Source organism: Mustelus asterias, unplaced genomic scaffold (genome assembly GCF_964213995.1).
Source record: "Mustelus asterias unplaced genomic scaffold, sMusAst1.hap1.1 HAP1_SCAFFOLD_94, whole genome shotgun sequence".
Taxonomy (NCBI): Eukaryota; Metazoa; Chordata; class Chondrichthyes; order Carcharhiniformes; family Triakidae; genus Mustelus; species Mustelus asterias.
This window is the reverse complement of record NW_027590142.1, coordinates 676,149-703,463: the sequence shown is the minus strand read 5'-3', so window position 1 is coordinate 703,463 and position 27,315 is coordinate 676,149. Positions and strand designations below refer to the sequence as shown.

The 27,315-nt window shown below is 46.2% G+C and overlaps 3 protein-coding genes across 4 annotated transcripts; 1 reads left to right on the top strand and 2 right to left on the bottom strand.

Annotated features, from left to right (window-relative positions):
• Window positions 1-3,009: 3,009 nt before the first annotated feature.
• LOC144484163 (uncharacterized) lies at window positions 3,010-22,523 on the top strand. The gene is made up of 4 exons (XM_078202706.1): window positions 3,010-3,675; window positions 16,391-16,998; window positions 22,090-22,312; window positions 22,434-22,523. The coding sequence occupies exons 1-4, from the start codon at window positions 3,010-3,012 to the stop codon at window positions 22,521-22,523; spliced, it is 1,587 nt and encodes a 528-aa protein (XP_078058832.1).
• On the bottom strand, window positions 10,028-12,327 carry LOC144484149 (uncharacterized). Its single transcript, XM_078202690.1, has 2 exons — window positions 11,945-12,327; window positions 10,028-11,777 (listed from the first exon to the last, which is right to left on the bottom strand). The coding sequence occupies exon 2, from the start codon at window positions 11,443-11,445 to the stop codon at window positions 10,522-10,524; it is 924 nt and encodes a 307-aa protein (XP_078058816.1). The 5' UTR covers window positions 11,446-11,777; window positions 11,945-12,327; the 3' UTR covers window positions 10,028-10,521.
• Window positions 22,524-23,578: 1,055 nt separating the features above from the next.
• LOC144484161 (uncharacterized) lies at window positions 23,579-26,558 on the bottom strand. Of its 2 annotated transcripts, none has more exons than XM_078202703.1 (2): window positions 26,498-26,558; window positions 23,579-25,417 (listed from the first exon to the last, which is right to left on the bottom strand). In XM_078202703.1, the coding sequence occupies exon 2, from the start codon at window positions 25,059-25,061 to the stop codon at window positions 24,300-24,302; it is 762 nt and encodes a 253-aa protein (XP_078058829.1). In that variant the 5' UTR covers window positions 25,062-25,417; window positions 26,498-26,558; the 3' UTR covers window positions 23,579-24,299. The 2 variants fall into 2 exon arrangements, with proteins under 2 accessions (XP_078058829.1, XP_078058830.1); XM_078202704.1 differs by lacking the exon at window positions 26,498-26,558 and adding an exon at window positions 26,446-26,465.
• Between the last annotated feature and the right edge of the window lie 757 nt (window positions 26,559-27,315).

Genomic DNA, 27,315 nt, shown 5'->3' with positions numbered 1-27,315 from the left:
GAGTGGCTTGTTGAATTGCTGGTTACATTCTAACAGCAGCTCAGCACCATCATTTTGACCATCAACTCGGCCCCGGTGACTGCTACATTTTTCCAGCACCTTCTGTTTTAATTTTAAGTGGAACCTCAATATCTGCTTAGTACACACGTCAATTTATCTTTCTAGGGGTGAGTGTGTCTGAGAGGTATGCAACTGGAAAACATTTTCCATTCACCTCTTGCATTGCTGCAGTATATATACATTGTTCTCACTCTGCCAGCAGGGCTGTGGGATTAATTGGATAGATCTTAAAGACAGCCCGACTGGGCAGGACGAGCCAAATGGTTTCCATCTGTGATGTATCATTCCATGAAACAGAATATTCAGCATCAGGATAAAGAAAGTGAAAGAAACCAGTCCCTGTGGGATTTACCCAACCAGTATGAGCTCCTTCAGGAGAGAAGAGAGAGAGAGGGAAACCAGTGGGAAAAGTTTTAAAAACTCGCGGTATTCCCACAGGAGAGCACTGGTTTAAATCAATTATAGAAAGAGTGAATGGCAGCGCACAAATTCCGAGGAATGCATTTTTAAACATTATTTGATCCTAATTGCACAAGATAATTTTCTATTATTGTCTTTGACAATGACGCCGTTAATACCCAGGTGCCCGTGCGGGTGTGAAAGTGTCCTATTCATTCCACAGGAGCCCATTGCGCAGGCGCAGTTATGTATCTGGAGCGTGCGCAGTGTCACTTTGCTCGGAGCCCTGAGTGCGGGAGCCGCTTTTTTCAGTGGGTGAGTCGGTGGGGCTGCGGGAGAAATGGAGCCGGGAGTCGGGGTCGGGAGGGAGCTCTGGCTTCACAAACACCCGCTGTAGGCCGCACAGCCCGAATAGACCCTGCAGGTCCCGGGTTTACAGCTCCCACGCTTTAATCCCGGGAAGAAGTTGAACACCAGGTTAAAGTCCAACAGGTTTATTTGGTTGCAAAAGCCTCACAAGCCACACTACCAAATAAACCTGTTGGACTTTAACCTGGTGTTGTTAAACTTCTTACTGTCTTTACCCCGCCCAACGCCGGCATCTCCACATCATGACTTTAATCTCGGGAAGAAGTTTAACAACACCAGGTTAAAGTCCAACAGGTTTATTTGGTAGCAAAAGCCTCACAAGCTTTCGGAGCCCCAAGCCCCTTCTTCAGGTGAGTGGGAATTCTGTTCACAAACAGGGCTTATAAAGACACAAACACAATTTATATGAATAATGGTTGGAATGCGAATACTTACAGCTAATCAAGTCTTTAAGATACAAACAATGTGAGTGGAGAGAGCATCAAGACAGGCTAAAGAGATGTGTATTGTCTCCAGACAGGACAGCCAGTGAAACTCTGCAGGTCCAGGCAGGCTGTGGGGATTACAAATAGTGTGACATGAACCCAATATCCCGGTTGAGGCCGTCCTCGTGTGCGGAACTTGGCTATCAGTTTCTGCTCAGCGACTCTGCGCTGTCATGTGTCGTGAAGGCCGCCTTGGAGAACGCTTAGCCAAATATCAGAGGCCGAATGTCCGTGACCGCTCAAGTGCTCCCCAACAGGTAGAGAACAGTCTACCTGTTCTCCAACAGACCATTGTCCGCAGCAAACTACCCAGCCTTCAGGAGAACAGTGACCATGACACCACACAACCCTGCCACAGCAACCTCTGCAAGACGGGCCGGATCATCGACACGGATGCCATCATCTCACGTGAGAACACCATCCACCAGGTACACGGTACAGACTCTTGCAACTCGGCCAACGTTGTCTACCTGATACGCTGCAGGAAAGGATGTCCCGAGGCATGGTACATTGGGGAAACCATGCAGATGCTACGACAACGGATGAATGAACACCGCTCGACAATCACCAGGCAAGACTGTTCTCTTCCTGTGGGGGAGCACTTCAGCAGTCACGGGCATTCAGCCTTGGATCTTCAGGTAAGCGTTCTCCAAGGCGGCCTTCACGACACACGACAGCGCAGAGTCGCTGAGCAGAAACTGATAGCCAAGTTCCGCACACATGAGGACGGCCTAAACCGGGATGTTGGATTTATGTCACATTATCAGTAACCCCCACAGCTTGCCTCCTGATCTTGCAGAATCTTACAAGCTGTTCTGTCTGGAGACAATACGCATCTCTTTAACCTGTGTTTAATGTTCCCTCCACCCACATTATCTGTACCTTTAAGACCTGGCTGGCTGTAGAGATTTACATTCTAATTAGTATTCTGTAACTTGATGTTGTGTCTCTGTGCACTTTTGGAGAACAGATTTTCACTCCATCTGACGAAGGAGCAGTGCTCCGAAAGCTTATGGTATTTGCTACCAAATAAACCTGTTGGACTTTAACCTGGTGTTGTGAGACTTCTTACTGTGCTTACCCCAGTCCAACGCCGGCATCTCCACATCCAGGACAGGAAGCAGTGAGCATGGATCTGTGAATCAGCCTCAATCAGCACCTTCAGGAGAATTGGGAGGGTGAATATTAGATACAGCAGAGTGAGAATGGAGGGAGAGTGTGTGGGATGGAGATTTACAGCTTTTTGGGACTGAAATAGGAAAGAATGTTCCATAGAAACTAGAATTGTCTGTTCTGACTTTCTATCCTGTACTGACACTGATGACTTTTGTAAATTCATTTTACAGGATATTGAAAGAGGAATCACAGGCCGAAATCTCAAACGTCACGTCAGATCTGACAGAGTCATATTCCTTGGGAGCTGAATATCATCGGACTTTGAATCGCGAAGGAGAAATGATTGTCCAGTTTGTCGATTTGAAAAGAGTTCGACCATCAGTGTGACGGGAAAAGCACCAACACACTGCCACACTCGAGTGAGAGTGTTCTAGTGCTCGGACTAAAGAGCTTTAACTAGTTACACCGCCTGAATAAATATCACACCATTCACAGCGGGGAGAGACTGTACCCGTGCTGTGTGTGTGGACGAGGCTTGAACTGATTGTCCACCCAAGACAGAGGTCAGGACACCTGCACCATGGAGAAACCATGGAAATGTGTGGACTGTGGGAAGAGATACAGATCCCAATCTCAGCTGGAAGCTCATCGGCGCAGCCACACTGGGGAGAGGCCATTCACTTGCACTCAGTGTGGGGAGGGATTCAGTCATTTATGCAGCCTGCTGACACACCAGCGAGTTCACACTGGGGAGAGGCTGTTCACCTGCTCTCAGTGTGGGAAGGGATTCACTTGTTCATCCCACCTGCGGAGGCACCAGCGAGTTCACACGGCAGAGAGACCATTTACATGTCCTCAGTGTGGGAAGGGATTCACTTGTTCATCCCACCTGCAGACACACCAGCGAGTTCACACTGGGGAGAGGCCATTCAGCTGCTCTCATTGTGGGAAGGGATTCACTCAGTTATCCAACCTGCGGAAACACCAGCGAGTTCACACTGGGGAGACGCCATTCAGCTGCCCTCAGTGTGGGGAGGGATTCACTTGTTCATCCAGCCTGCGGAGGCACCAGCGAGTTCACACTGGGGAGAGACCATTCACCTGCTCTGATTGTGGCAAGGGATTCAGTCAATCATCCAACCTGGTAAAGCACCAGCGAATTCACACTGGGGACAGGCCATTCACCTGCTCCGTGTGTGGGAAGGGATTCACTCAGTCACCTCACCTGCTGAAACACCATCATGTTCACGAGTGACTGCAAGGACTGAATTTTGCTGTTCATCACATCGAGGTCCCAACCATTTTCATCGGTGTCTGTTTCTGCTGATGTTAATAAACCCTGGCCCAGTTGTAAGATTTGTATTGTGGATTGTCTTGTCTGAGTCCTGAACTCGGAAATAAAAACAAGAAGTGCTGTAAAAACTCAGCAGGTCTGACAGCATCTCTGGAGAGAGAAACAGAACTAATGTTTTGACACTGAAGAAGAGTCACATTCAACTGGAAACATTAATTGTTCCTGACTTTACAGATTCTGTCAGACTTACTGAGATTTTGCAGCAACTTCTGCTTTTAGAATGACGGTGAATGCTGGATACATGAATCAGAGACTGGTGTAAAACTGGGATCTGCTCCTAAATCAAAGTGAAACAGCAGGTTAAAGTTTCCAGTCTGAAAAGTACTATGGTTGTTATACTATATATACCATTTTAAGGCTGGTTTTAACTCATTTAAAATAAACCTGTTTAAAATATATTTGTTAAAGTCAGTATTAAAATACGAGTTGGATGAGTTCACAGGAGCTTGTTAACCGCTGGGACAATTATTCAACAAACATTGTCTGTCCAGATAGAGAAGAAGCTGCAGTTTGTTTGCAGGAATTCCCTGTTTTATTGATGTGTGTGTGTTAGACATCAGGATAACTAAAAATACACAAACCTGGACATCAATGGTGATCTGATTGACAGTTACTCTGGGAATCACTCCCACTGTGAAACTTCAGCACTGACACTGCTGAATTTTGTCGGCTCAGGGAGTGGGGCCTCTAGGAGTGGACTGTAAAAAAGCTGGGTTTCAGTATCCTGACTAATATATGGTGAGGAACCAGAAAAATCCTTACTGAGGAACTGCCTGGGGTTTTACCAGTGTAGGTTCAGGGGCGAATGATTCCTGACTCCCTGAAATGTCTGATATTGAACCCAGTTTGGAACAAGATTCATTCAGTTTCCAGGAGAATAGAGACAAATATCACCCACAACTGAGAGAGAGAAAAACAGCCACCTTGATCAATGACTTGGATGAAGCCAGAATTGATGATACAAAGATAGGTAGAAAAGCAAGTTGTGAGGTTATTACAAACAATCTGTAAGGGGCACAGATAAGTTACCTGAATGGACAGAAAAATGGCAGATGGAGTATAGTGCGGGAAAGTGGGAGCTTTTCCACTTTGGCAGGAAGAATAGAGAAGCAAAAAATTGTTTAAATATACAGAAACTGAAGAATACTGCCGTAGAGAGGAATCTGGGTGTCCTTGTACATGAATCGTGAAAAAATAGGATGAAGGTACAGCAAGTAAAGAAGGCGGCAAATGGAGTGTTGGACTTTACTGCAAGGGGGTGGAGTTTGAAAAAGGGAACTTGCTGCACCTACACAGGACATTGCTGAGATAGCAGCTGGAATACTGTGTGCGGTTTTGGTCTCCCTACTTATGGAATGACATGCTTTCATTGGAATGAGTTCAGAGAAAGTTCACCAGGCCCATTCCTAAGATGAAGGTGTTGGCTTTTGAGGAAAGGTTGTGAAGGTGTAGGGGAGAATTCTCCCATCCCACCCACCACAGGAATCGTAGCAGGCCGGGGGGTCCTCTGACCTCAGGGGGGGATTCTCCAGTTTTGTGGAAGTGATCCCACAGAATCCAACTCGTTGTCTTTTGGGGAAAGGTTGCACCTATACTCATTAGTTCTGGAAGAATGAGCAGTGAACATTCTGAAACATGAGATTCTCATGGACAGTTGACAGGCAAGAGGCCAAGAGGATGATTCATGAAGGAGTCTTGAACTTGGTGCCATAGATCTACAAGGAAGCCAAGGGTATTGTTTTAGCCCTTACAGACACCAATACTTTATCCTCAGTTTTAGTCAGGTTAGTCAGAGGTTTAGTCAGGTGTGGTGAAAGCTTCAACCAATCATCTGGCCTTTTGGAACATAATTGCAGTCACAGGGAGATGCCATGGAAATGTGGGGATTGTGGGAAGAACATAAGAACTAGGAGCAGGAGTAGGCCATCTGGCCCCTCGAGCCTCGTGGCTGATCTTTTTGTGGACTCAGCTCCACTTACACGCCTGCTCACCATAGCCCTTAATTCCTTTACTGTTCAATAATTTATCTATCCTTGCCTTAAAAACATTCAATGAGGTAGCCCCAACTGCTTCACTGGGCAGGGAATTCCACAGATTCACAACCCTTTGTGTGAAGAAGTTCCTCCTCAACTCAGTCCTAAATCTGCTTCCCCTTATTTTGAGGCTATGCCCCCAAGTTCTAGTTTCACCCGCCAGTGGAAACAACTTCCCTGCTTCTATCTTATCTATTCCCTTCATAATCTTATATGTTTCTATAAGATCTCCCCTCATTCTTCTGAAATCCAATGAGTATAGCCCCAGTCTATTCAGTTTCTGCTCATAAGCCAACCCTCTCAACTCCGGAATCAACCTCGTGAATCTCCTCTGCACCCCCTCCAGTGCCAGTATATCCTTTCTCAAGTAAGGAGACCAAAACTGTACACAGTATTCCAGGTGTGGCCTCACCAGCACCTTATACAGCTGCAACATAATCTCGCTGTTTTTAAACTCCATCCCTCGAGCAATGAAGGACAAAATTCCATTTGCCTTCTTAATTACCTGTTGCACCTGCAAACCAACTCTTTGAGATTCCTGCACAAGGACACCCCTGTCCCTCTGCACAGCGTAAGAAGTCTCACAACACCAGGTTAAAGTCCAACAGGTTTATTTGGTAGCAAATACCATAAGCTTTCGGAGCACTGCTCCTTCGTCAGATGGAGTGGAAATGTGCTCTCAAACAGTGCAAACAGACAAAATCAAATTGCAGAATACTGATTAGAATGCGAATCCTCCAGCCAGCCAGGTCTTAAAGGTACAGACAATGTGGGTGGAGGGAACAGTAAACACGGGTTCAAGAAATGTGTATTGTCTCCAGACAGAACAGCTATTAAGATTCTACAAGCCCAGGAGGCAAGCTGTGGGTGTTACTGATAATGTGACATAAATCCAACATCCCGGTTTAGGCCGTCCTCATGTGTGCGGAACTTGGCTATCAGTTTCTGCTCAGCGACTCTGCGCTGTCGTGTGACGTGAAGGCCGCCTTGGAGAACGCTTACCTGAAGATCCAAGGCTGAATGCCCGTGACTGCTGAAGTGCTCCCCCACAGGAAGAGAACAGTCTTGCCTGGTGATTGTCGAGCGGTGTTCATTCATCCGTTGTCGTAGCGTCTGCATGGTTTCCCCAATGTACCATGCCTCGGGACATCCTTTCTTGCAGCGTATCAGGTAGACAATGTTGGCCGAGTTGCAAGAGTAGGTACCGTGTACCTGGTAGATGGTGTTCTCACGTGAGATGATGGCATCCGTGTCAATGATCCGGCACGTCTTGCAGAGGTTTGTTTGAGGTCATTAGGTTACATTGAAGCTTCATATGTTTCATATGAAGCAATTTTTAAAAGCAGTATCTCGGCCTTTTGGCTAAGATGCAAATGAGATCAAGTCATAGAGGAGGAAGTGCTTTCCCTCCTCCAATCAGCTTGGCCTCTGCACAGCAGCATGCTGCAATTTTTTCCCATTTAAATAATAGTCCATTTTGCTGTTATTCCTACCAAAATGGATGACCTCACATTTACCAACATTGTACTCCATCTGTCAGACCCTCGCCCACTCACTTAGATTATCTATATCCCTTTGCAGACTTTCAGCATCCTCTGCACACTTTGCTCTTCGTGTCATCTGCGAATTTTGACACACTACACTTGGTCCCCAACTCCAAATCATCTATGTAAATCGTAAACAATTGCGGTCCCAACACTGATCCCTGAGGCACACCACTAGTCACTGATCGCCAACCAGAAAAACACCCATTTACCCCCACTCTTTGCTTTCTGTTAGTTAACCAATCCTCTATCCATGCCAATACATTACCTGTAACACTGTGCACCTTTATCTTATGTAGCAGTCTTTGGTGCGGCACCTTGTCAAATGCCTTCTGGAAATCCAGATACACCACATCCACAGGTTCCCCATTGTCCACTGCACATGTAATGTTCTCAAATAATTCCACCAAATTAGTCAAACATGACCTGCCCTTCATGAACCCATGCTGCATCTTACCCATGGGACAACTTATATCCAGATGTCTCGCTATTTCTTCCCTGATGATAGATCCAAGGATTTTCCCTCCTACAGAAGTTAAGCTAACCGGCCTCTTGTTACCTGCCTTTTGACTACCTCCTTTTTTAAATGTTTGTGATTTTGTGAAACCTGTTTTTGTTGTCTGAGCTGACTGGAATTAGAGCCAGAGCAGGAGTATTCCAGGGGAATGATTTGGAGATAAAGGAAAATCCAGCAGATGCTGGAATTCTGAATAAAACAGACTTGCTGAGTTTATCCAGCATTTTCTCTATTTATTATAATGATTTTGGGACCTGGGTTTGAATCCCACCACGTTTCAACAAAAATATTGATGAGCATGAATTAATTGTTGTAAAAACACATCTGGTTCTCTAATTCCCTTCAAGGAAGGAAATCTGCCGCCCTGATCCAGTCTAACCGACATGTGACTGGATTCACAAACAATTCAAGGGCTGACTGGGTAAACAGGGAATGTCACCATCAGAAAAACAGAGCCCCCTGGAGGGCAGAAGTGTTAGGACAGGTTACGGAGAGGTTAAAACTGTCATCATTGAGAACAACACAGACTTTAGTGGAACAACTGGTCCCAAACACAATCTCTTGTAATTAGTGTGGCAGGGTGTGGTGAATCAGGTTTAAAAAGAGTCAAATTATATATGTTTTCTAGTTTGGACAACCACATTTAAATCTGGGACTCGGATGAGGATATAAATTGGTGTTTGGTGGTAAGATCTAAATCTGTGTATTACGCCGTGAAGCCTTAAACCCAGAGTGAGAATATTTCAAACCAGGGTTCAAAATAAATGGCTGTGGATGGTGAATTCACTCTCAAAAGAAAACAAAGAAAATTACAGCACAGGAACATTCCTTCGACCCTCCAAGCCTGCACCAACCACGCTGCCCGACTGAACTGAAATCCCCTCCCCTTCTGGGGACCATATCCCTCCATTCCCATCCTATTCATGTATTTGTCAAGACGCCTCTTAAAACTCACTATCGTATCTACTTCCACTACCTCCCCCGGCAGCGAGTTCGAGGCACCCACCACCCTCTGGGTAAAAAACCTGCCTCGTACATCTCCTTTAAACCTTGCCCCTCGCACCTTAAACCTGTGCCCCCGAGTAATTGACTCTTCTACCCTGGGAAAAAGCTTCTATCCACTTTGCCCAAGCCCCTCACAATCTTGTAGACTTTGTCAGATCGCCCTCAACCTGCGTCGTTCCAGTGAGAACAAACCAAGTTTCTCCAACCTCTCCTCATAGCTAATGTCCTCCATGCCAGGCAACATTCTGGTAGATCTTTTCTGTACCCTCTCCACTCTCCAAAGCCTCCACATCCTTCTGGTAGTGTGGCGACCAGAATTGAACACTATATTCCAAGTGCGGCCTAACTGAGGTTCTATAAAGCTGCAACATGACTTGCCAAAAGGCCTGCAGAAATTAAGTCTTGTGAGGAACTACTGGAAGAAATAAATCATCCTGTACATGGGAGAGGCAGAAACTGTGAGGACCATCTCCTCCAACCACAGATTCTGTCTCTCCCGATGTTGCTACATCTGCAGAGACAGAGTCTCAAACTGGAGGAACAGCTTTGCCACCTATTTTGAGAAAAGACTCAGCAGCCTATCAGTGATGTGTGGAGGAGTTGTGTCTTCCTGCTACAGAACTAGTTTCATAGCAGTGTGAGCCTCAAAAGGAATGAGCCAACCATCGGCAGACCTTTCCCCATTCTGCTGAACAAGTCTCGATTATTTTTATATATCTCAGGAGGTGGGGTTTACAGCTCAGGAATTTGAGTAACCAGATATTGTGAACATACTTACCAATCACTTGGGTCGTCACATTAGAAATTGAGATCCATTCATCCAGGTCCATATTCTAAACTGCTTTTATTTGCAGTTGAACGTTCACAGAAAACATACAGAATCCCCGGTCAGAGCTGATCTCAGCTGGTGGAGTGAGGTTATTGATGGGTTATCAATGTAAATCCACACACAATGAAGATCAGAATCGGGAGAGATTTTTCCTGCTCCACCGTCTGAACCAGTAAACATCTGATTCAGTTACCTTGTGTCAAATAGTTAGAATTCTCATTTTGGAAAGAGAGTATGGGAGTATTTTTAAAATAAGTTAACAAAACATATCATTCATAGATTCCAATTTAAAAGATTTAATATATACACAGTCTTCAGTATTTGTGCTATCTTATTCAAAGAAGTAAACTAACAGAAACACAAAAGGTAATGTTACTACGTGACTACATCACTAATAAAGGAGTTACTGAGAATGGAAAACGATGCCCTGGAAACCAAAAAATAGCCCTTAAAAATCAAAGAGTAGCTTTCCAGAAAATCTCAATACAAGCATTGAAAATAAATACTTTGTGCCCTGCAGATGGATCTTTCAGAGAATGAATTGTAGATTTTGCCCAAAGATCAAATTAGAATTGAAGCAAAAGTTCTTAATTTTATTCTAAACAGGTTCCTGTTGAGAGTTCTTCAATTAAGGGGGAAGATCACTGGTGGTGCTTTTAAAAAGTGACATTGCAGCCCTGAAAATCAGTGACACTTCCAGAATATTAAATTCCAGCTAGTTATAGGATTTGTTAACATCAACAGAAATAAAATATTGTCAGACTGTCAATACTGAACAGCAGCAAAAACAGCAAAATCCAACCCCTGCAGTCACTGGTGAACTTGTTGATGTCTCAGGAGCCATTGTGACTGAGTGAATCCCTTCCCACACACAGAGCAGTTGAATGGCCTCTTAGTGTGAGTGCGTTGGTGAGCCAGCAGGTTGAAAGACTTTGCGAATCCCTTCCCACACACGGAGCAAGTGAATGGCCTCTCCCCTGTGTGAACTCGCTGGTGAGCAGAGAGGTTGGATGACCGACTGAATCCCTTCCCACACACGGAGCATGTGAATGGTCTTTCTGCAGTGTGAGTGCATCGGTGAGCAGTGAGGTTGGATGACTGCCTGAAATTCTTTCCACAGTCAGTGCAGCTGAATGGCTTCTCTTCAGTGTGAATTTTCTGGTGTCTCAGCAGGGTGGGTAAAACTGTGAATCCCTTTCCACACACAAAGCAAGTAAACGGTCTCTCCCCAGTGTGAATTCGCTGGTGTGCAATGAGGGAGGATGCCTGTCTGAAACTCCGTCCACAGTCAGTGCAGCTGAATGGCTTCTCCTCAATGTGAACTCGCTGGTGTGACAGTAAGTGGGATGACCCAGTGAATCCCTTCCCACAGTCGGAGCAGGTGAACAGCCTCTCCCCAGTATGAACTCGCTGGTGTGACAGTAGGTGGAATGACTGAGTGAATCCCTTCCCACATACGGAGCAGATGAATGGTCTCTCCCCGGTGTGAGTGTGTTGGTGCACAGTGAGTGCTGAAGAATGCCTGAACCTCTTCCCACAGGAGGTGCAGGTGAATGGCTTTTCCTCAGTGTGAATTCTCTGGTGAGACCAAAGGCCCGATGACTGAATGAATCCCTCCCCACGGACAGAGCAGGTGAACGGTCTCTCACCAGTGTGACTACGCCGATGATTTTCCAGCAGGGAAGGGTAACTGAATCCTTTCCCACAGTCCCCACATTTCCACGGTTTCTCCATGATACTGGTGTCCTTATGTTTCTCCAGGTTAAACGATCAGTTGAAGCCTCATCCACACACAGAACACGTGTACAGTTTCTCCTTGCTGTGAATGGTGTGATGTTTTTTAAGGCTGTGTAACTGGATAAAGCTCTTTCCACAGTCAACTCACTGAAACACTCTCACTCGGGTGTGCGTGTATCTTGGTGCTTTTTCAGTCACACTGATGTTTGAAATCTTCTCCTCCAGACAGAAGACAAACATTTCTCCTTCCACGTTCAAAGTCTGAGGATATTTAAGTCCAAGTGAATTGAGACTCTGTCTGATTATGATGTGATGTTTCTTCACCTCACCTGTAAAAGGAGTTTACAAAATTAATCACTGTCAGTCCAGGATAGAAATTTTGAACAGGCAATTCTAATTCTCTGGAAAATTTCTTCCTCTCTTGTTCCCCAAATCAATAAATTCCTGTCCCACAAACTCTCCCTCCTCCCTGGGCTGAAATCCAAACCCATCTCACCATTTCTTTTCTCCACTCCCAGTTTGCTCCCTCCCTCTCCTCTGTCTGGGTTCAGTTCTGATGTGGAGATGCCGGCGTTGGACTGGGGTGAACACAGTAAGAGTTTTAACAACACCAGGTTAAAGTCCAACAGGTTTATTTGGTAGCAAACACCTAATGGTAGCTAATGGCATTTGCTACCAAATAAACCTGTTGGACTTTAACCTGGTGTTGTTAAAACTCTTACTGGGTTCAGTTCTCCAGCTGCTGTCTGCAGACTGACAATAAAACCAATGGGTCTTATTGGGGGTGTTGGGGCCTCCAGCGGGTGTTTGTGAATCCTCCCCGCCCACCTCCCAGGGTTTCCTTCCTTCCCAGAGATCAGAGTCCTCATTGATTTGAGGCCAAAGTGTAACCTCTTATTTATTGTCCCCCTCCCCCATCCTCTGATGTGAACCATCCTCCAGTGGCTGAGCCAGGATGGGGCCGTTAACCTGGGCCTGTTCCCGGGAGGGAGGGAGGGAGGGAGAAGCCCCGCAGCTGCAAACCAGGGAGCTGACAATGATTCTGAAGGGTTTGCGGATCCACAAAGTGTTTCCAAATCCTCCCAGCCACCGCCTAACGCTGACTCCGCTTCTCCGGGACAAACAAGCGCCAAGGACAGCAATGACACTGCGCATGCTCCACATCACAATGCCCGGGGACTGATTGACGGCAGCTCCGGACCAATAGGAAGAGGGGCGGGGCTGGAGGACCGAGCGGGAGTGGCTGGTCCTCCAACCAATCGGTGTGAATGAGGGGCGGTACCTGAAGCATGCGCAGTGCGGCTGAACCAGATAAACCTGTTGGACTTTAACCTGGTGTTGTTTGACTTGTTGCTGTGTTTACCCCAGTCCAACGCCGGCATCTCCCCATCAGTGCGGGTAATGGCAGACGGCCGGTTTTAGTTTGGACGCGAGATCAATACAAGGTAGAGGGCGGCGTGCGGGGAATGATAAATGTGGCGGGTGGGTGAGAGGCTTTGTAAACATGTTGTTCAAACCCAAACCCCGGAAATGAACTTCCCGGTCCCCCCCTTTGTACCAAATGGAGCGGCAGCTTGTAGTGTTAGACCCGGGCTGACTGCCGCCATTGAGGCTGCATGTGGGAGGCCGGCAGGGATTGTGATCGGAGAGGGAAGCCCTGACGTCACAATGGAATGGGTGAGGGTGTGACGTCACAATGGAACGGGAGGGAGAGAGTGACGTCACAATGGAATGGGTGAGGGTTCCAGATGAGCTGAGACTGGGCTGGAGTCGGGCGATGTCACTGACATGTGGCCCGGTGGCACAGTGGTTAGTGCAGCTGCCTAACAGCGCCAGGGACCCGGGTTCAATTCCAGCCTCGGGTCGATGTCTGTGCAGAGTTTCTACATTCTCCCCGTGTCTGTGTGGGTTTCCTCCGGGTGTTCCGGTTTCCTTCCACAGTCCAAAGATGTGCCGATTAGACAGATTCATAGAAATCATAGAAACCCTACAGTACAGAAAGAGGCCATTCAGCCCATCGAGTCTGCTCCGACCACAATCCCACCCAGGCCCTACCCCCATATCCCTACATATTCTACCCGCTAATCCCTCTAATCTACGCATCCCAGGACACTAAGGGGCAATTTTAGCATGGCCAATCAATCGAATCTGCACATCTTTGGACTGTGGGAGGAAACCGGAGCACCCGGAGGAAACCCACGTAAACACGAGGAGAATGTGCAAACTCCACACAGACAGTGACCCAAGCGGGAATCGAACCCAGGTCCCTGGAGCTGTGAAGCAGCAGTGCTAACCACTGTGCTACCGCGCCGCCCCTGGCCATGATAATTGCCATGATAATTTGGCCATGATAAATTGCCACTTGGTATCAGGGAGATTAACAGGTAAATATATGGATAGGGCCTGGATGGGATTGTTGTCAGTGCAGGCTCGATGGGCTGAATGGCCTCCTTCTACACTGTATTTTATTATTCATTATTATTCATTAATTACTATCAATGCTTCTTTGAATGAAGGTGGTCTTGATGATGATGTGGACATGTGGCTGGAAGCTCATCTTGGGATGAACTATTTCACCCTGGTTGTGAACAGCCTGGTTCAGCCTCAGATAGTTGCCAGGAGGAGAGATTAAGTTGTTGGCGAGGGAGTGGAGTTTGTAGTGGGGACTGAACACAATGGGTTCAGTCTTCCCAGTATTTATATGAAATAAATTTCTGTTCTTTCAGTACAAGTCAGAATAGTGTGCGAGGGAGAGGGGAAGCTGTGCATGTGCAGGGGAGAACCCACCCTCTGATCTTCATGCTGAGGTGTTGACCAATGGGAAGAGTTGGAGGACCGGAAGGACTCTGGTCTTCCAGCCAATCAGAGCGTGGGCTTTGTGTGAATGAAGATTGATCTTCAGACAGACTCAAACTTCCCCCTGTCGCCAACATCTGTGAGTAAAACACTTTATTTTCTCCCCCTTTCCATTTATTTTCTCATTCTGGGGGAAATTGGGGACTTGCAGCAACTGAAGGGAGAGGAAGTGAATCCAGGGAGGCTGCAGACTCTGGAAAGGTTGGCCCAGGTTTCTCTCTCTCTCAAACCAGAAAATGATCCATTTCTGCCCACTGTTTGCTGTTAGCCAACCTTCTATCCACGCCAATATGTCATCCCCACAGCATGAATTTTTATTTGCTGCAATAACCTTTGATGTGGCACCTCATCAAATGTCCTCTGGAAATCTAAGGACAGCGCATCCACCGGTTTCCCTTTATCCAACTCCCGATGGGGAATTTTAGAAAATTGAACAACACATCAACTACCTCACTCTTTTAAGACCAGAGAATGAAGCCCAGCAGGACCCGAGGACTCATCAGCCCACAGCTCCAACAGTTTGCTGAGGACCACTTCCCTGGGAATTGTGCTTTTTCAGAGTTCATCCCACACTTCTGTTTTCTGATTTCCAGCTGTTTCTGAGTTTTAACTGTATCCTCTATTGTGAACACCGAGGCAAAATACTTGTTCAATTCATCTCCCAGCTCCTTATTTTTCATTATCAATTCCTGGACTCACTTTCTATTAGACAGTTAAGAAATGAGGTGGAGCAAGTGACTGAAGTGTCAGTCAGGGAGCACTATTGGGAGCACCAATAGTTTCAAAATAGTTCTGGAAAAAGATAGGACAGGTCCACAGGTCAAGGCCCTAAACTGGAGCAGGGCCACTTTTGTGGGCATTAGGCAGGATCTAGCAGATGTCGATTAGGTGAGTTCGTTTGAAGGGAAAGGAATGACTGGCAATTGGGAGGTTTTAAAAGTGTGATATCAAGAATCCAGGGGCAGTATATTCCTGTTAAGATGAAGGGAAAGAATGGTAAATTTAGGGATCTCTGGCAGACAAGGGACATTGAGGCTCTGGTCAGGTAAAAGAAGGAAGCATACATTGGGTTTAGGCAATCAGGGACAAGTGAATCACTCTGACTATAAAAAGTGTAAGAAAATACTGAAGAGGGAAATCAGGAGGACAAAATGAGGGTCTGATATGGATCTGGCTGGTAAGATTAAAGAAAATTCCAAGAGGTTCTATAGATATATTAAAAGTAAACGGGTGGCTCGAGAGAGAATAGATCCCCTTAAAAATCAGTCTGGCCATCTGTGTGTGGAGCCACAGGAGATGGGTGAGATTTTTAATGAATACTTCTCCTCTGTGTTTACTGCGGAGAGCACCATGGGTGCTAAAGAAATAAGGGAAACAAGTGGTGATTGTCTTGGGCACACGCATGTTACTTGGGAGGAGGTATCTGCAGCCTTATAAAAGCAAATTACTGTGGATGCTGGAATCTGAAACCAAGAGAGAAAATGCTGGAAAATCTCAGCAGGTCTGGCAGCATCTGTAAGGAGAGAAAAGAGCTGATGTTTCTTGTCTCGACGACCCTTTGTCAAAGCTCTGAAACATCAGTTCTTTTCTCTCCATACAGATGCTGCCAGACCTGCTGAGAATGGGAAGAGAGTGTGTGGAATGGAGATTTACAGCTTTTGGGGAATGAGAGAGGAAAGAATGTTCCATAGAAATTGTCTGTTCTGAATTTCTATCCTGTACTGACACTGATGACTTTTGGAAACACATTTTACAGGATATTGAAAGAGGAATCACAGGCCAAAATCTCAAACGTCACGTCTAGACGTGACAGAGTCATATTCCTTGGGACCTCAATATCATCGGACTTTGAATCCAGAAGGAGAAATGATTGTCCAGTCTGTTGATTTGAAAAGATTTGAAATGTCAGTGTGAGTGAAAAAACATCAACACTCTGACACACTCGAGTGAGAGTGTTCCAATGCACTGACTAAAGAGCTTTAACCAGTTACACAGTCTGAATAAATATCACACCATTCACAGCGGGTAGAGACTGTAATCTTGTTCTGTGTGTGGACGAAGTTTCAACGAATTGTTCACTCAATAGAAAGGTCAGGACACCTGCACCATGGAGAAACCATGGAAATGTGTGGACTGTGGGAAGAGATACAGAGCCCCATATAAGCTGGAAGCTCATCGGCGCAGCCACACTGGGGAGAGGCCGTTCACCTGCTCTCAATGTGGGAAAGGATTCAGTCAGTTATCCGACCTGCAGAGACACCAGCGAGTCCACACTGGAGAGAGGCCATTTACCTGCTCTCAATGTGGGAAGGGATTCAGTCAGTTATCCGACCTGCAGAGACACCAGCGAGTTCACACTGGGGAGAGGCCATTCACATGTTCCCAGTGTGGGAAGGGATTCGCTCAGTCATCCAACCTGCTGACACATGAACGAGTTCACACTGGGGAGAGACCATTCACCTGCTCTCAGTGTGGGAAGGGATTCACTCAGTCATCCCACCTGCAGTCACACCAGCGAGTTCACACTGGGGAGAAACCATTCACCTGTTCTCAGTGTGGGAAGAGGTTCACTCGGTCATCTGACCTGCGGACACACCAGCGAGTTCACACTGGGGAGAGGCCGTTCACCTGCTCTCAGTGTGGGAAGGGTTTCAGAGTTTCATCCCGGCTGCTGAGACACCAGCAAGTTCACGAGTGATTCCAGGGGTAGGATTCTGCTGTTATTGTTTCTGCTCTGTTACATCCAGGACTGCATTTTGTTCATTCTCACAGTTGGTCAATGGGGAGGGTCAGAGGGTTTCTTTGTGCTGGACTGGCTGGTCTCAGCCTCCAGTGGGCTGATGCTCTTTGAGTCTTTTTGCGAATACCTGGTTTCAAATGTCACAAGGATAACAGAGAGACAGGGTGTTAGGAAGTTTAGAGATATTTAGTCAGAAGAAAACAGAGGTTGGCAGTGCAAAGGTACATTTCTGAATGGAGGGCTGTGACAAGTGACATTCCTCAGGGATCAGTGCTGGGACTTTTGCTGTTTGTGATATATATAAATGATTTGGAGGAAAATGTAACTGGTTTGATTGGTAAGTTTGTGGACGACACAAAGGTTGGTGGAATTGCGGATAGCGATGGGGACCGGCAGAGGATCCAGCAGGATATAGATCAGTTGGAGACTTGGGCGGAGAGATGGCAGATGAAGTTTAATCCGGACAAATGTGAAGTAATGCATTTTGGAAGGTCTAATACAGATGGGAAACACACAGTAAATGGCAGAACCCTTTAGAGTATTCATAGGCAGAGGGATCTGGGTGTACAGGTACACAGGTCATTGAAAGTGGCAATGCAGGTGGAGAAGATAATCAAGAAGGCATACGGCATGCTTGCCTTCATCAGCCGGGGCGTTGAGTTTAAAAATTGGCAAGTCATGTTGCAGCTTTATAGAACCTTAGTTAGACCGCACTTGGAATCTAATGTTCAATTCTGGTCACCACACTACCCGAAGGATGTGGAGGCTTTGGAGAGGGTACGGAAAATATTCATCAGGATGTTGCCTGGTGTGGAGGGCATTAGCTATGAGGAGAAGTTGGAAAAACTTGGTTTGTTCTCACTGGAACGACGGAGGTTGAGGGGGGCGACCTGATCGAAGTCTACAAGATTATGAGGGGCATGGACAGAGTGGATAGTCAGAAGCTTTTTCCCAGGGTGGAAGAGTCAATTACTGGGGGCATAGGTTTAAGGTGCGAGGGGCAAGGTGTAAAGGAGATGTACAAGGCAGGTTTTTTACACAGAGGGTGGTGGGTGCCTGGAACTCGTTGCCGGGGAAGGTAGTGGAAGCAGATACGATAGTGACTTTTAAGATGTGTCTTGACAAAAATATGAATAGCATCGGAATAGAGAGATATGGTCGCCGGAAAGGTAGGGGGTTTTAGTTCAGACGGGCAGCATGGTTGCTACAGGCTTGGAGGGCCAAAGGGCTTGTTTCTGTGCTGTAATTTTCTTTGTTCTTTGTTCTGTTTGGAACATCCCAAATGCCCATCCAATTTCCTTTTTAATTGTTTATTGTCTCCACTTCCTCCACCCGCGTAGGCAGTGAGTTTCATGTCATTACCATTCGCTGCATCAGAATATTCTTCCTCACATCCCCCCCCCCCCCACTCCCCCCCACCCCCCCCCCCCCCCCCCCCCACTCCCCCCCACCCCACATCTCTGATCCAAAACAAGAAATCTGTGTCCCCCTCATCCTTGGCACATCAGCTAATGGGAACAGCTTTTCTTTGTCCACCTTATCTAAACCTGTCAGAATCTTGTCCACCTCTATCCAATCTCCCTTCAACCTCCTTTGCTCCAAGGGGAACAACCCCAGCCTGACATTGACAATAAAGAACAAACCAACAGAATACGTTACTGTCTGAAATCAAATAGGAATGTTTAATTTCTGTTTTAAAGACATTGTGAATATATTGTCCTGGACAATAAAGGAATTTGAATAACTCACCTTGGGTGTGGTTGAATGGAATATATCAATCTGATATCCACCTACAGTCCAGTGAAAGTCTGGAATGTGTAGCTGGAAATCCCTCCCTAACAGCACTGTGGGTGTACTGACACCTCAGGCATTGCAGCAGTTCAAGAAGGCAGTGTTGGGTTTGACCACGGCCGAGGCAGCTACATACAGCCACATATTCTGTTATAATTGAAGGACTGCAGATTGAATGTGAGGCATTATGGGACTGGACTATCTTGACCACATTCCTGTGACTGCTCAGTTTCTGCAATCACGGACCATTAAAGCTGCTTAGCAGGGCCCTGACAGAGGACCTGGTGAGAATATTTACTCAGAATGAGTGAGAATTAAACTTATTCCAGGACTGGTCAGCGGCTGAGATTCCCGAATCTGTAAAAAGGGGATCTGACCAATCATCAAACAGCAGTAGGTAGTTGGTTCAGAAGTTAAGAAGCGTTCTCAGGCATCATATCAATTATTTTATCATAAATTTGTGAGGGACTTGTGACCTGATAGTCGGTGAAGTGACGGTATACTCCAAGTAGCACTGGACTGAAAAGCGGATCTCTGAGAGTAGATTCTAATGGTTCTAATCCTACCATTCGATGGAACAAAAAAAAGTTTGAGTGATAATAGAGGAGAATTAAGCATCTTGTATCTTATTTTAATTAAGGAGTTGTGAACTTGTAGTGCTCTGTTGCTTTAAGAAGCTATAGCTGCGAGAGAGAGAGAATGCTGAGGATTCATTGTTTGAAATTTACGAGCTGTGAGAATCTGTGTGTTTTGTTTGTTTTATGTGGATGTTTGTAGATGTGTTTTATCATTGTTTTGGGCTACATTTGTTAAGGTTTATCTTTCTGGGGATTTAATCTTATTTTGAGTCTTTAATTAAAGGTATTTTTGGAAGTTTAAAAACAGAACCACAAGAACGCTTTGGGAATTCATTTGGTCATTGTTGTAAAGCACATGCTAAGGTTTCTCTGCTTGTGTGTGGATGATATTTGTGGTTGAAAGCTTCAAGCTTTGAGGATTTCTGTCTGTGATTTAAATCAAACAAATTTTAAAAACGAAGTGTAATTAATAAAGATTTTTTTTCAAACTCTATGACCATGGAACCATATTTACTGGCCAGAGACAGGATTCCAGGATATTTTACTAAACATGTGGGAATTTTAATCCGGATACAATTCACACATTTAAGAATGAGAGTTTTAATTTGTCATGCTTAGTTACAATTTGAGACATGTGAAATGACTCTGACCAATCCTGTACTGGATTGATCTTTGGTTAAACTTCCTGTCAGAGTTGAGAGGGTTGGCTTATGAGGAGAGACTGAGTGGACTGGGACGATACTCATTGGAATTCAGAAGAATGAGAGGAGCACTTGTAGAAACATATAAAATTATGAAATATAGTACATCTAAAATTATGGGAATAGATTGGAAGCAGGGAGGTTGTTTCCACTGGCAGGTGAAACTCGAACTGGGGGGCATTGCCTCAAAATAAGGGGGAGCAGATTTAGGACTGAATCAAGGAGGAACTTCTTCATCCAAAGTCTGTTTATTTATTATTTATTAATCACAAATCAGGCTTACATTAACACTACAGTGAAGTTACTGTGAAATTCCCCGAGTTGCCACACTCCGGCGCCTTCTGTGACATTCCCTGCCAGTGCTTGTTGAATGTTTTTAAGGCAAGGATAGATAAATTCTTGAACAGTAAAGGAATTAAGGGTTATGGTGAGCGGGTGGGTAAATGAAGCTGAGTCCACGAAATGATCAGCCATGATCTTATTGAATGGCGCAGAGAACGTGAGGGGCCAGATGGCCTACTCCTGCTCCTAGTTATTATGTAAGGTCAAAAGATTTATTCCTGACACAATGAAAAGGGAAATTCTGGAATTGGATACTGAAGAAAAGAGTTTAAAAGGAGAGATTATTAAATAGAAATGTTTCCCAGACCGTGTGGTCATTAGATTAAAACAAAGGAAGGGTGCTGACGTCCATTCGAGAACTTTTAGTCCACCCCTTTTCAAACTAAGGGAGTCTATGTACAAAGAAAGCCCAAGCTAAGGTGGTCTGGAAAACATCATGATGGGGGCACCAATCTGTTCATGAGCTGATCACAAAGCCCCATGATGCCCAGATACTAATTTCATTGGACCGATATATAATGTATGTAATCTATCACCATTCTGATTGGATTGTGTCCAGCTGGGATGGGCTGAGTAACTGGATATGAATTGATGATATTCTTTGTTGGGTGGAGTTGCACATGGTCAGCCCCTGTGGCTTCTCCCCGCTGGCGTAACTCAATAAACTGTTTGTCAATTGAATCAGGCTTGAGTGTTGAATGATTCTTCTGAGTTCATTCCCCAAAACACACTGGGTACATTACCACTGGAGACCAGGTATCGCCAAAAACTTCAGACAATACAAAGACTCAAGAAAGCCAGTGTCCCAGTTTAAAGACACATCTTTTATCTGACCAACAATCGAAGGGAGAAATTATTGGACAGTGTAATGCCTCTCTCGAAGAGAAGCATCCTTATTTCTTCAATAACTCTGACATACAATGCTTCGGCTGGATCAATTATACATTCTTCATCAGAAATTCTCCTGCCTTTCATTAGGTGTGAACAAATCATTTTCTATACAAATAAATCCTTAATTACACGTCATATACTTTAGCCAATTGCATTTTATCCTCTGACACAATGGGATTTAATGATCAGTAGAATCCAGACACTTCATCCCCCTATTGCTTAGCAACGCCAGACGCTTAGCTACAAAGGTCAGAGTTAATGTTCCCACTGGCTCTTACTCCGCCACTGGCCAAACCAGACAAATGCACGTTCTCATGTCTGAGAAGACACTGTCTTATCTGGACAGTGTGAATCAATCCTATTCATGAAGCTGCCTTGAGAACCTTTCTGTTAGAAACTTCGCTGATAAAGGTTGTCACATTCTGTGGCTTCATTGTTCTGAAGAATGTAGCCTGTCTGTCAGTGTCCCTGTACCATCATGCCTTGCAGCAGCCTGCCTTTGGCTAAAGTTTACAATTGCTTTTAAAAATACAGCTCACATACATTTTAAAATCAGAAAATTCATGTTTAAATCAGAATTAATTGTATAAATCTTTTACTACGTTCGTGTGTGTAGACTGTTCCCTTGTTCGCTTCTGTGTCTGATTTAGAGTCATTTAACTCAATGCTGGTAGTTCTGTTAGTGTCTGAGATGCCTCATGGTTTAAAATTTCTCCAACCTATTAGGAATTTTCTCCAACAGTTTGCCATTGCGGAGCTCGGAGTACAGCACTTGTTTCGGGAGTCTTGTTTCGGGGCTTGCGGACAATGTGGCCCGCCCATCACAGCTGGTCAAGTGTGACCAGTGCCTCGATACTGGGGATATTGGCCTGGGAGAGGACACTCACATTGGTATGCCTATCCTGCCAGTGGATTTGCAGGATTTTGTGGAGGCAACGTTGGTGACATCTCTCCAGGGATTTGAGGTGTGTGCTGTACATTGTCCATGTTTCTGATGGATACAGGAGGGCAGGGACCACGGCTGCTCTGTAGACCATGAGCTTGGTGCTGGATTTGAGGTCTTGGGCTTTGAACTCTGTTCCTCAGGCGTCCGAAGCCTGCACTGGCCCATTGGAGTTGATGCTGGATTTCATCGTTGATGTCTGCCCGTGCCGACAGGGGGCTCCCGAGGTGTAGGGCTCACCGTGGATCTTGATGGTCAGGAGGGGAGTTGTATTGGGCTGCGAGAGAACCTTTGTTTCCCGGATGTTTAGTCAGAGGCCCATTCTCTCATCTGCCTCAGTGAATGTGTTGACAATAGTTTGTAGATCAGACAGACATCTTTTTCATTCATTTGTGGGACATGGTATCACTGGCTGGCTAACATTTATTGTAAGGAGTCTATCAACACCAGGTTAAAGTCCAACAGGTTTATTTGGTAGCAAACGCCACTAGCTTTCAGAGCGCTGCTCCTTCATCAGGTGAGTGGGAGATCTGCTCATACACAGCAAACAGGGCACATAAAGACACAAACTCAATTTACAGAACAATGAATAATGATTGGAATGCAAGTCTTTACAGCTAATCAAGTCTTGAAGGTGCAGACAATTTGAGTGGAGGGAGCATTAGCACAGGTTAAAGAGATGTGTGTTGTCTCCAGACAGGATAGCCAGTGAGACTCTGCAGGTCCAGGCAAGCTGTGGGAGTTACAGATAGTGTGACATGAACCAAGATCCCGGTTGAGGCCGTCCTCATGTGTATGAGCTGTGTATGAGCAGATCTCCCACTCACCTGACGAAGGAGCAGCGCTCCGAAAGCTAGTGGCGTTTGCTACCAAATAAACCTGTTGGACTTTAACCTGGGGGTGTTGTTCGACTCCTTACTGTGTTTACCCCAGTCCAACGCCGGCATCTCCACATCATAACATTTATTGCCCATTCCTAGTTACCCGAGGGCAGTTGAGAGTTAACCATATTGCTGTGGCTCTGGAGTGACATGTAGGCCAGACCAGGTAAGAACAACAGATTTCCTTCCCTAAAGGACATTAGTGAACCAGATGGGTTTTTCCGACAATCGACAATGGTTTCATGGTCATCAGTAGATTCTTAATTTTTTTTATTGAATTCAAATTCCACCGTCTGCCGTGGCGGGATTCAAACCCAGGGTCCCCAAAATATTAGCTGAGTTTCTGGATTAATAGTCTAGTGATAATACCACTAGGCCATCACTTCCCCCCGCCCCCCAGAGTCTGCATACTGCAGCCTGATGACTGAGGCTGGGCTGGTCTTGGTTCTGGCCTGGAGGGGTGGGACATTGAAAGCTTCCCACTGGTCCAGTAGGTTAGCTCGACTCCAGCAGGGAGCTTCATGGTGCTGGGGTGGAGTGTTGCTGCGGGGAAGGTGGGGATGAACGTTGGTGCAATGACGCAGCCCTGCTTGACCCCAGTTCGCACTCGTACTGGTCGCCTCACCATAGGAAGGACGTGATTGCACTGGAGGGGGTGCAGAGGAGGTTCACCAGGATGTTCCCTGGGATGGAGCAGCTGAGCTATAAGGAGAGACTCGATAGGCTTGGATTGTCTTCTTTAGAGCAGAGAAGGCTGAGGAGGGACATGATTGAGGTGTATAAGATTGTGAGGGGTATGGACAGGGTGGATAGGAAGCAGCTGTTCCCCTTAGTTGAAGGGTCAATAACGAGGGGGCATCATTTTAAGGTGAGGGGCAGGAGGTTTTGGGGGATTTGAAGAAAAATGTTTTCACCCAGAGGGTGGTGGGAGTCTGGAATTCACTGTCTGGGAGGGCAGTGGAGGCGGGAAAACTCACAACCTTTAAAAAGCACATGGATGGGCACTTGAATGTTTTGACAGTTCAAACACCATCAGCCAAGTGCTGGAAAATGGATGAGTGTAAATTTAGTATAGTTTTGTCAGTGCAGACTCGATGGGCTGAAAGGCCTCTTCTGTACTGTATGACTCTATGACTTGTGAACTCGCTGGTGTTTCTGCAGTCGGGATGACTGAGTGAATCCCTTCCCACACACGGTGCAGGGGAATGGCCTCTCCCCAGTGTGAACTCGCTGGTGTGTCCGCAGGGCAGATGACGATCTGAATCTCTTTGTGCAGTGAGAGCAGCTGAAAGGTCTCTCCTCAGTGTGAATGCGCTGGTGGGACATCATTAGCTGAGAGCTTTTGAAATCCCTCCCACAGTCAGAGCATTTAAAGGGTCTCTCTTGGGTGTGAGTGACATTGTGCCTCAACAAGTAGGGCAACTGACTGAATCCTTTCCCACACACAGAGCAAGTGAACGGCCTCTCCCCAGTGTGAACTAACTGGTGTCTCCGCAGGCCTGATGCCACACTGAATCCTTTCCCACACACAGAGCAAGTGAACGGCCTCTCCCCAGTGTGAACTCGCTGATGGCTCTGCAAATCAATTAACTGAGTGAATCCCTTCCCACACACAGAGCAGATGAAAGGTCTCTCCCCAGTGTGAAATCGATGGTGTCTCTGCAGACTGGATAACCGAGTGAATCCTTTCCCACACTCAGAGCAAGTGAACGGCCTCTCCCCAGTGTGAACTCGCTGGTGTCTCTGTAAATCAATTATCTGAGTGTATCCCTTCCCACACACAGAGCAGGTGAACGGCCTCTCCCCAGTGTGACCGCGTCGATGAATTTCCAGCTGAGATGGAAAACTGAATCCTTTCCCACAGTCCCCACATTTCCACGGTTTCTCCATGGTGCGGGTGTCCTTGTGACTCTCCAGGTTAAACAATTAGTTAAATCTCAAACAGAACACGGGTACAGTCTCTCCCGCTGTGAATGCTGCGATGTATTTTCAGGCTGTGTAACTGGTTAAAGCTCTTTCCACACTCAGTGCACTGGAGCACTCTTACTCGGGTGTGTGTGTGTCTCGGTGCTTTTCCAGTCACACTGAAATTTAAAATCTCCTGAAGCAGACAGAACAGAGAAACATTTCCATTCTGGATTCAAAGGTCGATAATATTCAGGTCCCGACGAATTGAGGCCTCTGTCAGATGTTGATGTGACATTTGGTTTGAGATTTCTGTCTGTAAATCCTCACCTTCTGATATCCTGTAAAAGGAATTTACAAAAGTCATCACAGTCAGTACAGGATAGAAATTCAGAACAGACAGTTCTAGTTTCTATGGAACATTCTTTCCTCTCTCATTCCCCAAAAGCTGCAAATCTCCATCCCACACACTCTCCCTCAATTCTCACTCTGCTGTATCTAATATTCACCCTCCCAATTCTCCTGAAGGTGCTGATTGAGGCTGATTGACAGATCCATGCTCACTGCTTCCTGCCCTGGACACAGGGAGCTGAAAATCTCCATGCAGGCTGCCAGACAGATGTCTATAATACTGGATAAAAGTGTAATATACAGGACATTATTTGAATTGTGATAGAGCAGGTATTTGAGGAAGATTTATACTTGGGTAGGGAGAGCACATGATCTGGAACTCGCTGCCCATAAGGACGGTGGAACAGAAGATGAATGGGAAAGACATCCCATGATATAGTGGGATCTGGAAAGCAGAATTTATTTCCCTTTCCAAAAGAGAAAATGCTGGAAAATCTCAGCAGGTCTGGCAGCATCTGTAAGGAGAGAAAAGAGCTGACGTTGAGGCCAGATGACCGTTTGTCAAAGCTATTTCCCTTTCTTTCCTCCTCTGCCACCGCTCTGCCTCGTCAATAAGACATTGGGACTCAGAGGGTTGATGCAGTTTGATGGACAAGTTGTCTCCATTCTGAGCAATGGGGAACAAGCTCCTCCCAGTCATTGACAATATTACCCCCTAAAACCTAAAATTTAGAATCCTAAAATGTGTAGGTTAGAGGGATTAGTGGGTAAATGTGTGGGGGTAGGGCCTGGGTGGGATTGTGGTCGGTGCAGACTCGATGGGCCGAATGGCCTCCTTCTGCACTGCAGGGTTTCTATGTTCCACTAAAACGATGCCGGCCTGCGCATGCGCCTTGTTGCATATTGCCCCCAATAAAGATGGCGGCCATGAACATGGCCCGAACATGAGGAGCTGCGGTACCGCTCGGTGCAAACTGGGTCCGTGAAGCTCTTTACCGAGGTTCGTGGCTGACACAACCTGCTTCCGCAGCGTTTCCGTCCACCCGCGAGATCCCTCGCCCCCTCCGTACCGTCAATCACCGCTAACCTATCTCCGAGCCGAAAAAACAGCCCCGTCTCCGTCGCCATTACCCACACTGCGCATGCCCCAGTCAGAGCGGGCTCCGCCCCTCATTCAGTGTGATTGGTTGGAGGACCAGCCTCTCCCGCTCGGACCTCCAACCGCGCCCCTTCTCTTCCCATTGGTGCGCGCTGCCGTCAATCAGCCGGGCATTGTGACGGTAGCTTGCTGTTTGTCCAATAATAACAGTGACAGAGTCTCAGTGTAACAATGACCCACACAGACTCCAATACAATCAGAGTGGGGATGGAGCACAGAGACAACACAGCAAAGCACTGACTTACTCTGAGTGTAACAATGACACACACAGGCTCCAATACAATCAGAGTGGGGATGGAGCACAGAGACAACACAGCAAAGCACTGACTTACTCTGAGTGTAACAATGACACACACAGGCTCCAATACAATCAGAGTGGGGATGGAGCACAGAGACAACACAGCAAAGCACTGACTTACTCTGAGTGTAACAATGACACACACAGGCTCCAATACAATCAGAGTGGGGATGGAGCACAGAGACAACACAGCAAAGCACTGACTTACTCTGAGTGTAACAATGACACACACAGGCTCCAATACAATCAGAGTGGAGATGGAGCACAGAGACAACACAGCAAAGCACTGACTTACTCTGAGTGTAACAATGACACACACAGGCTCCAATACAATCAGAGTGGAGATGGAGCACAGAGACAACACAGCAAAGCACTGACTTACTCTGAGTGTAACAATGACACACACAGGCTCCAATACAATCAGAGTGGAG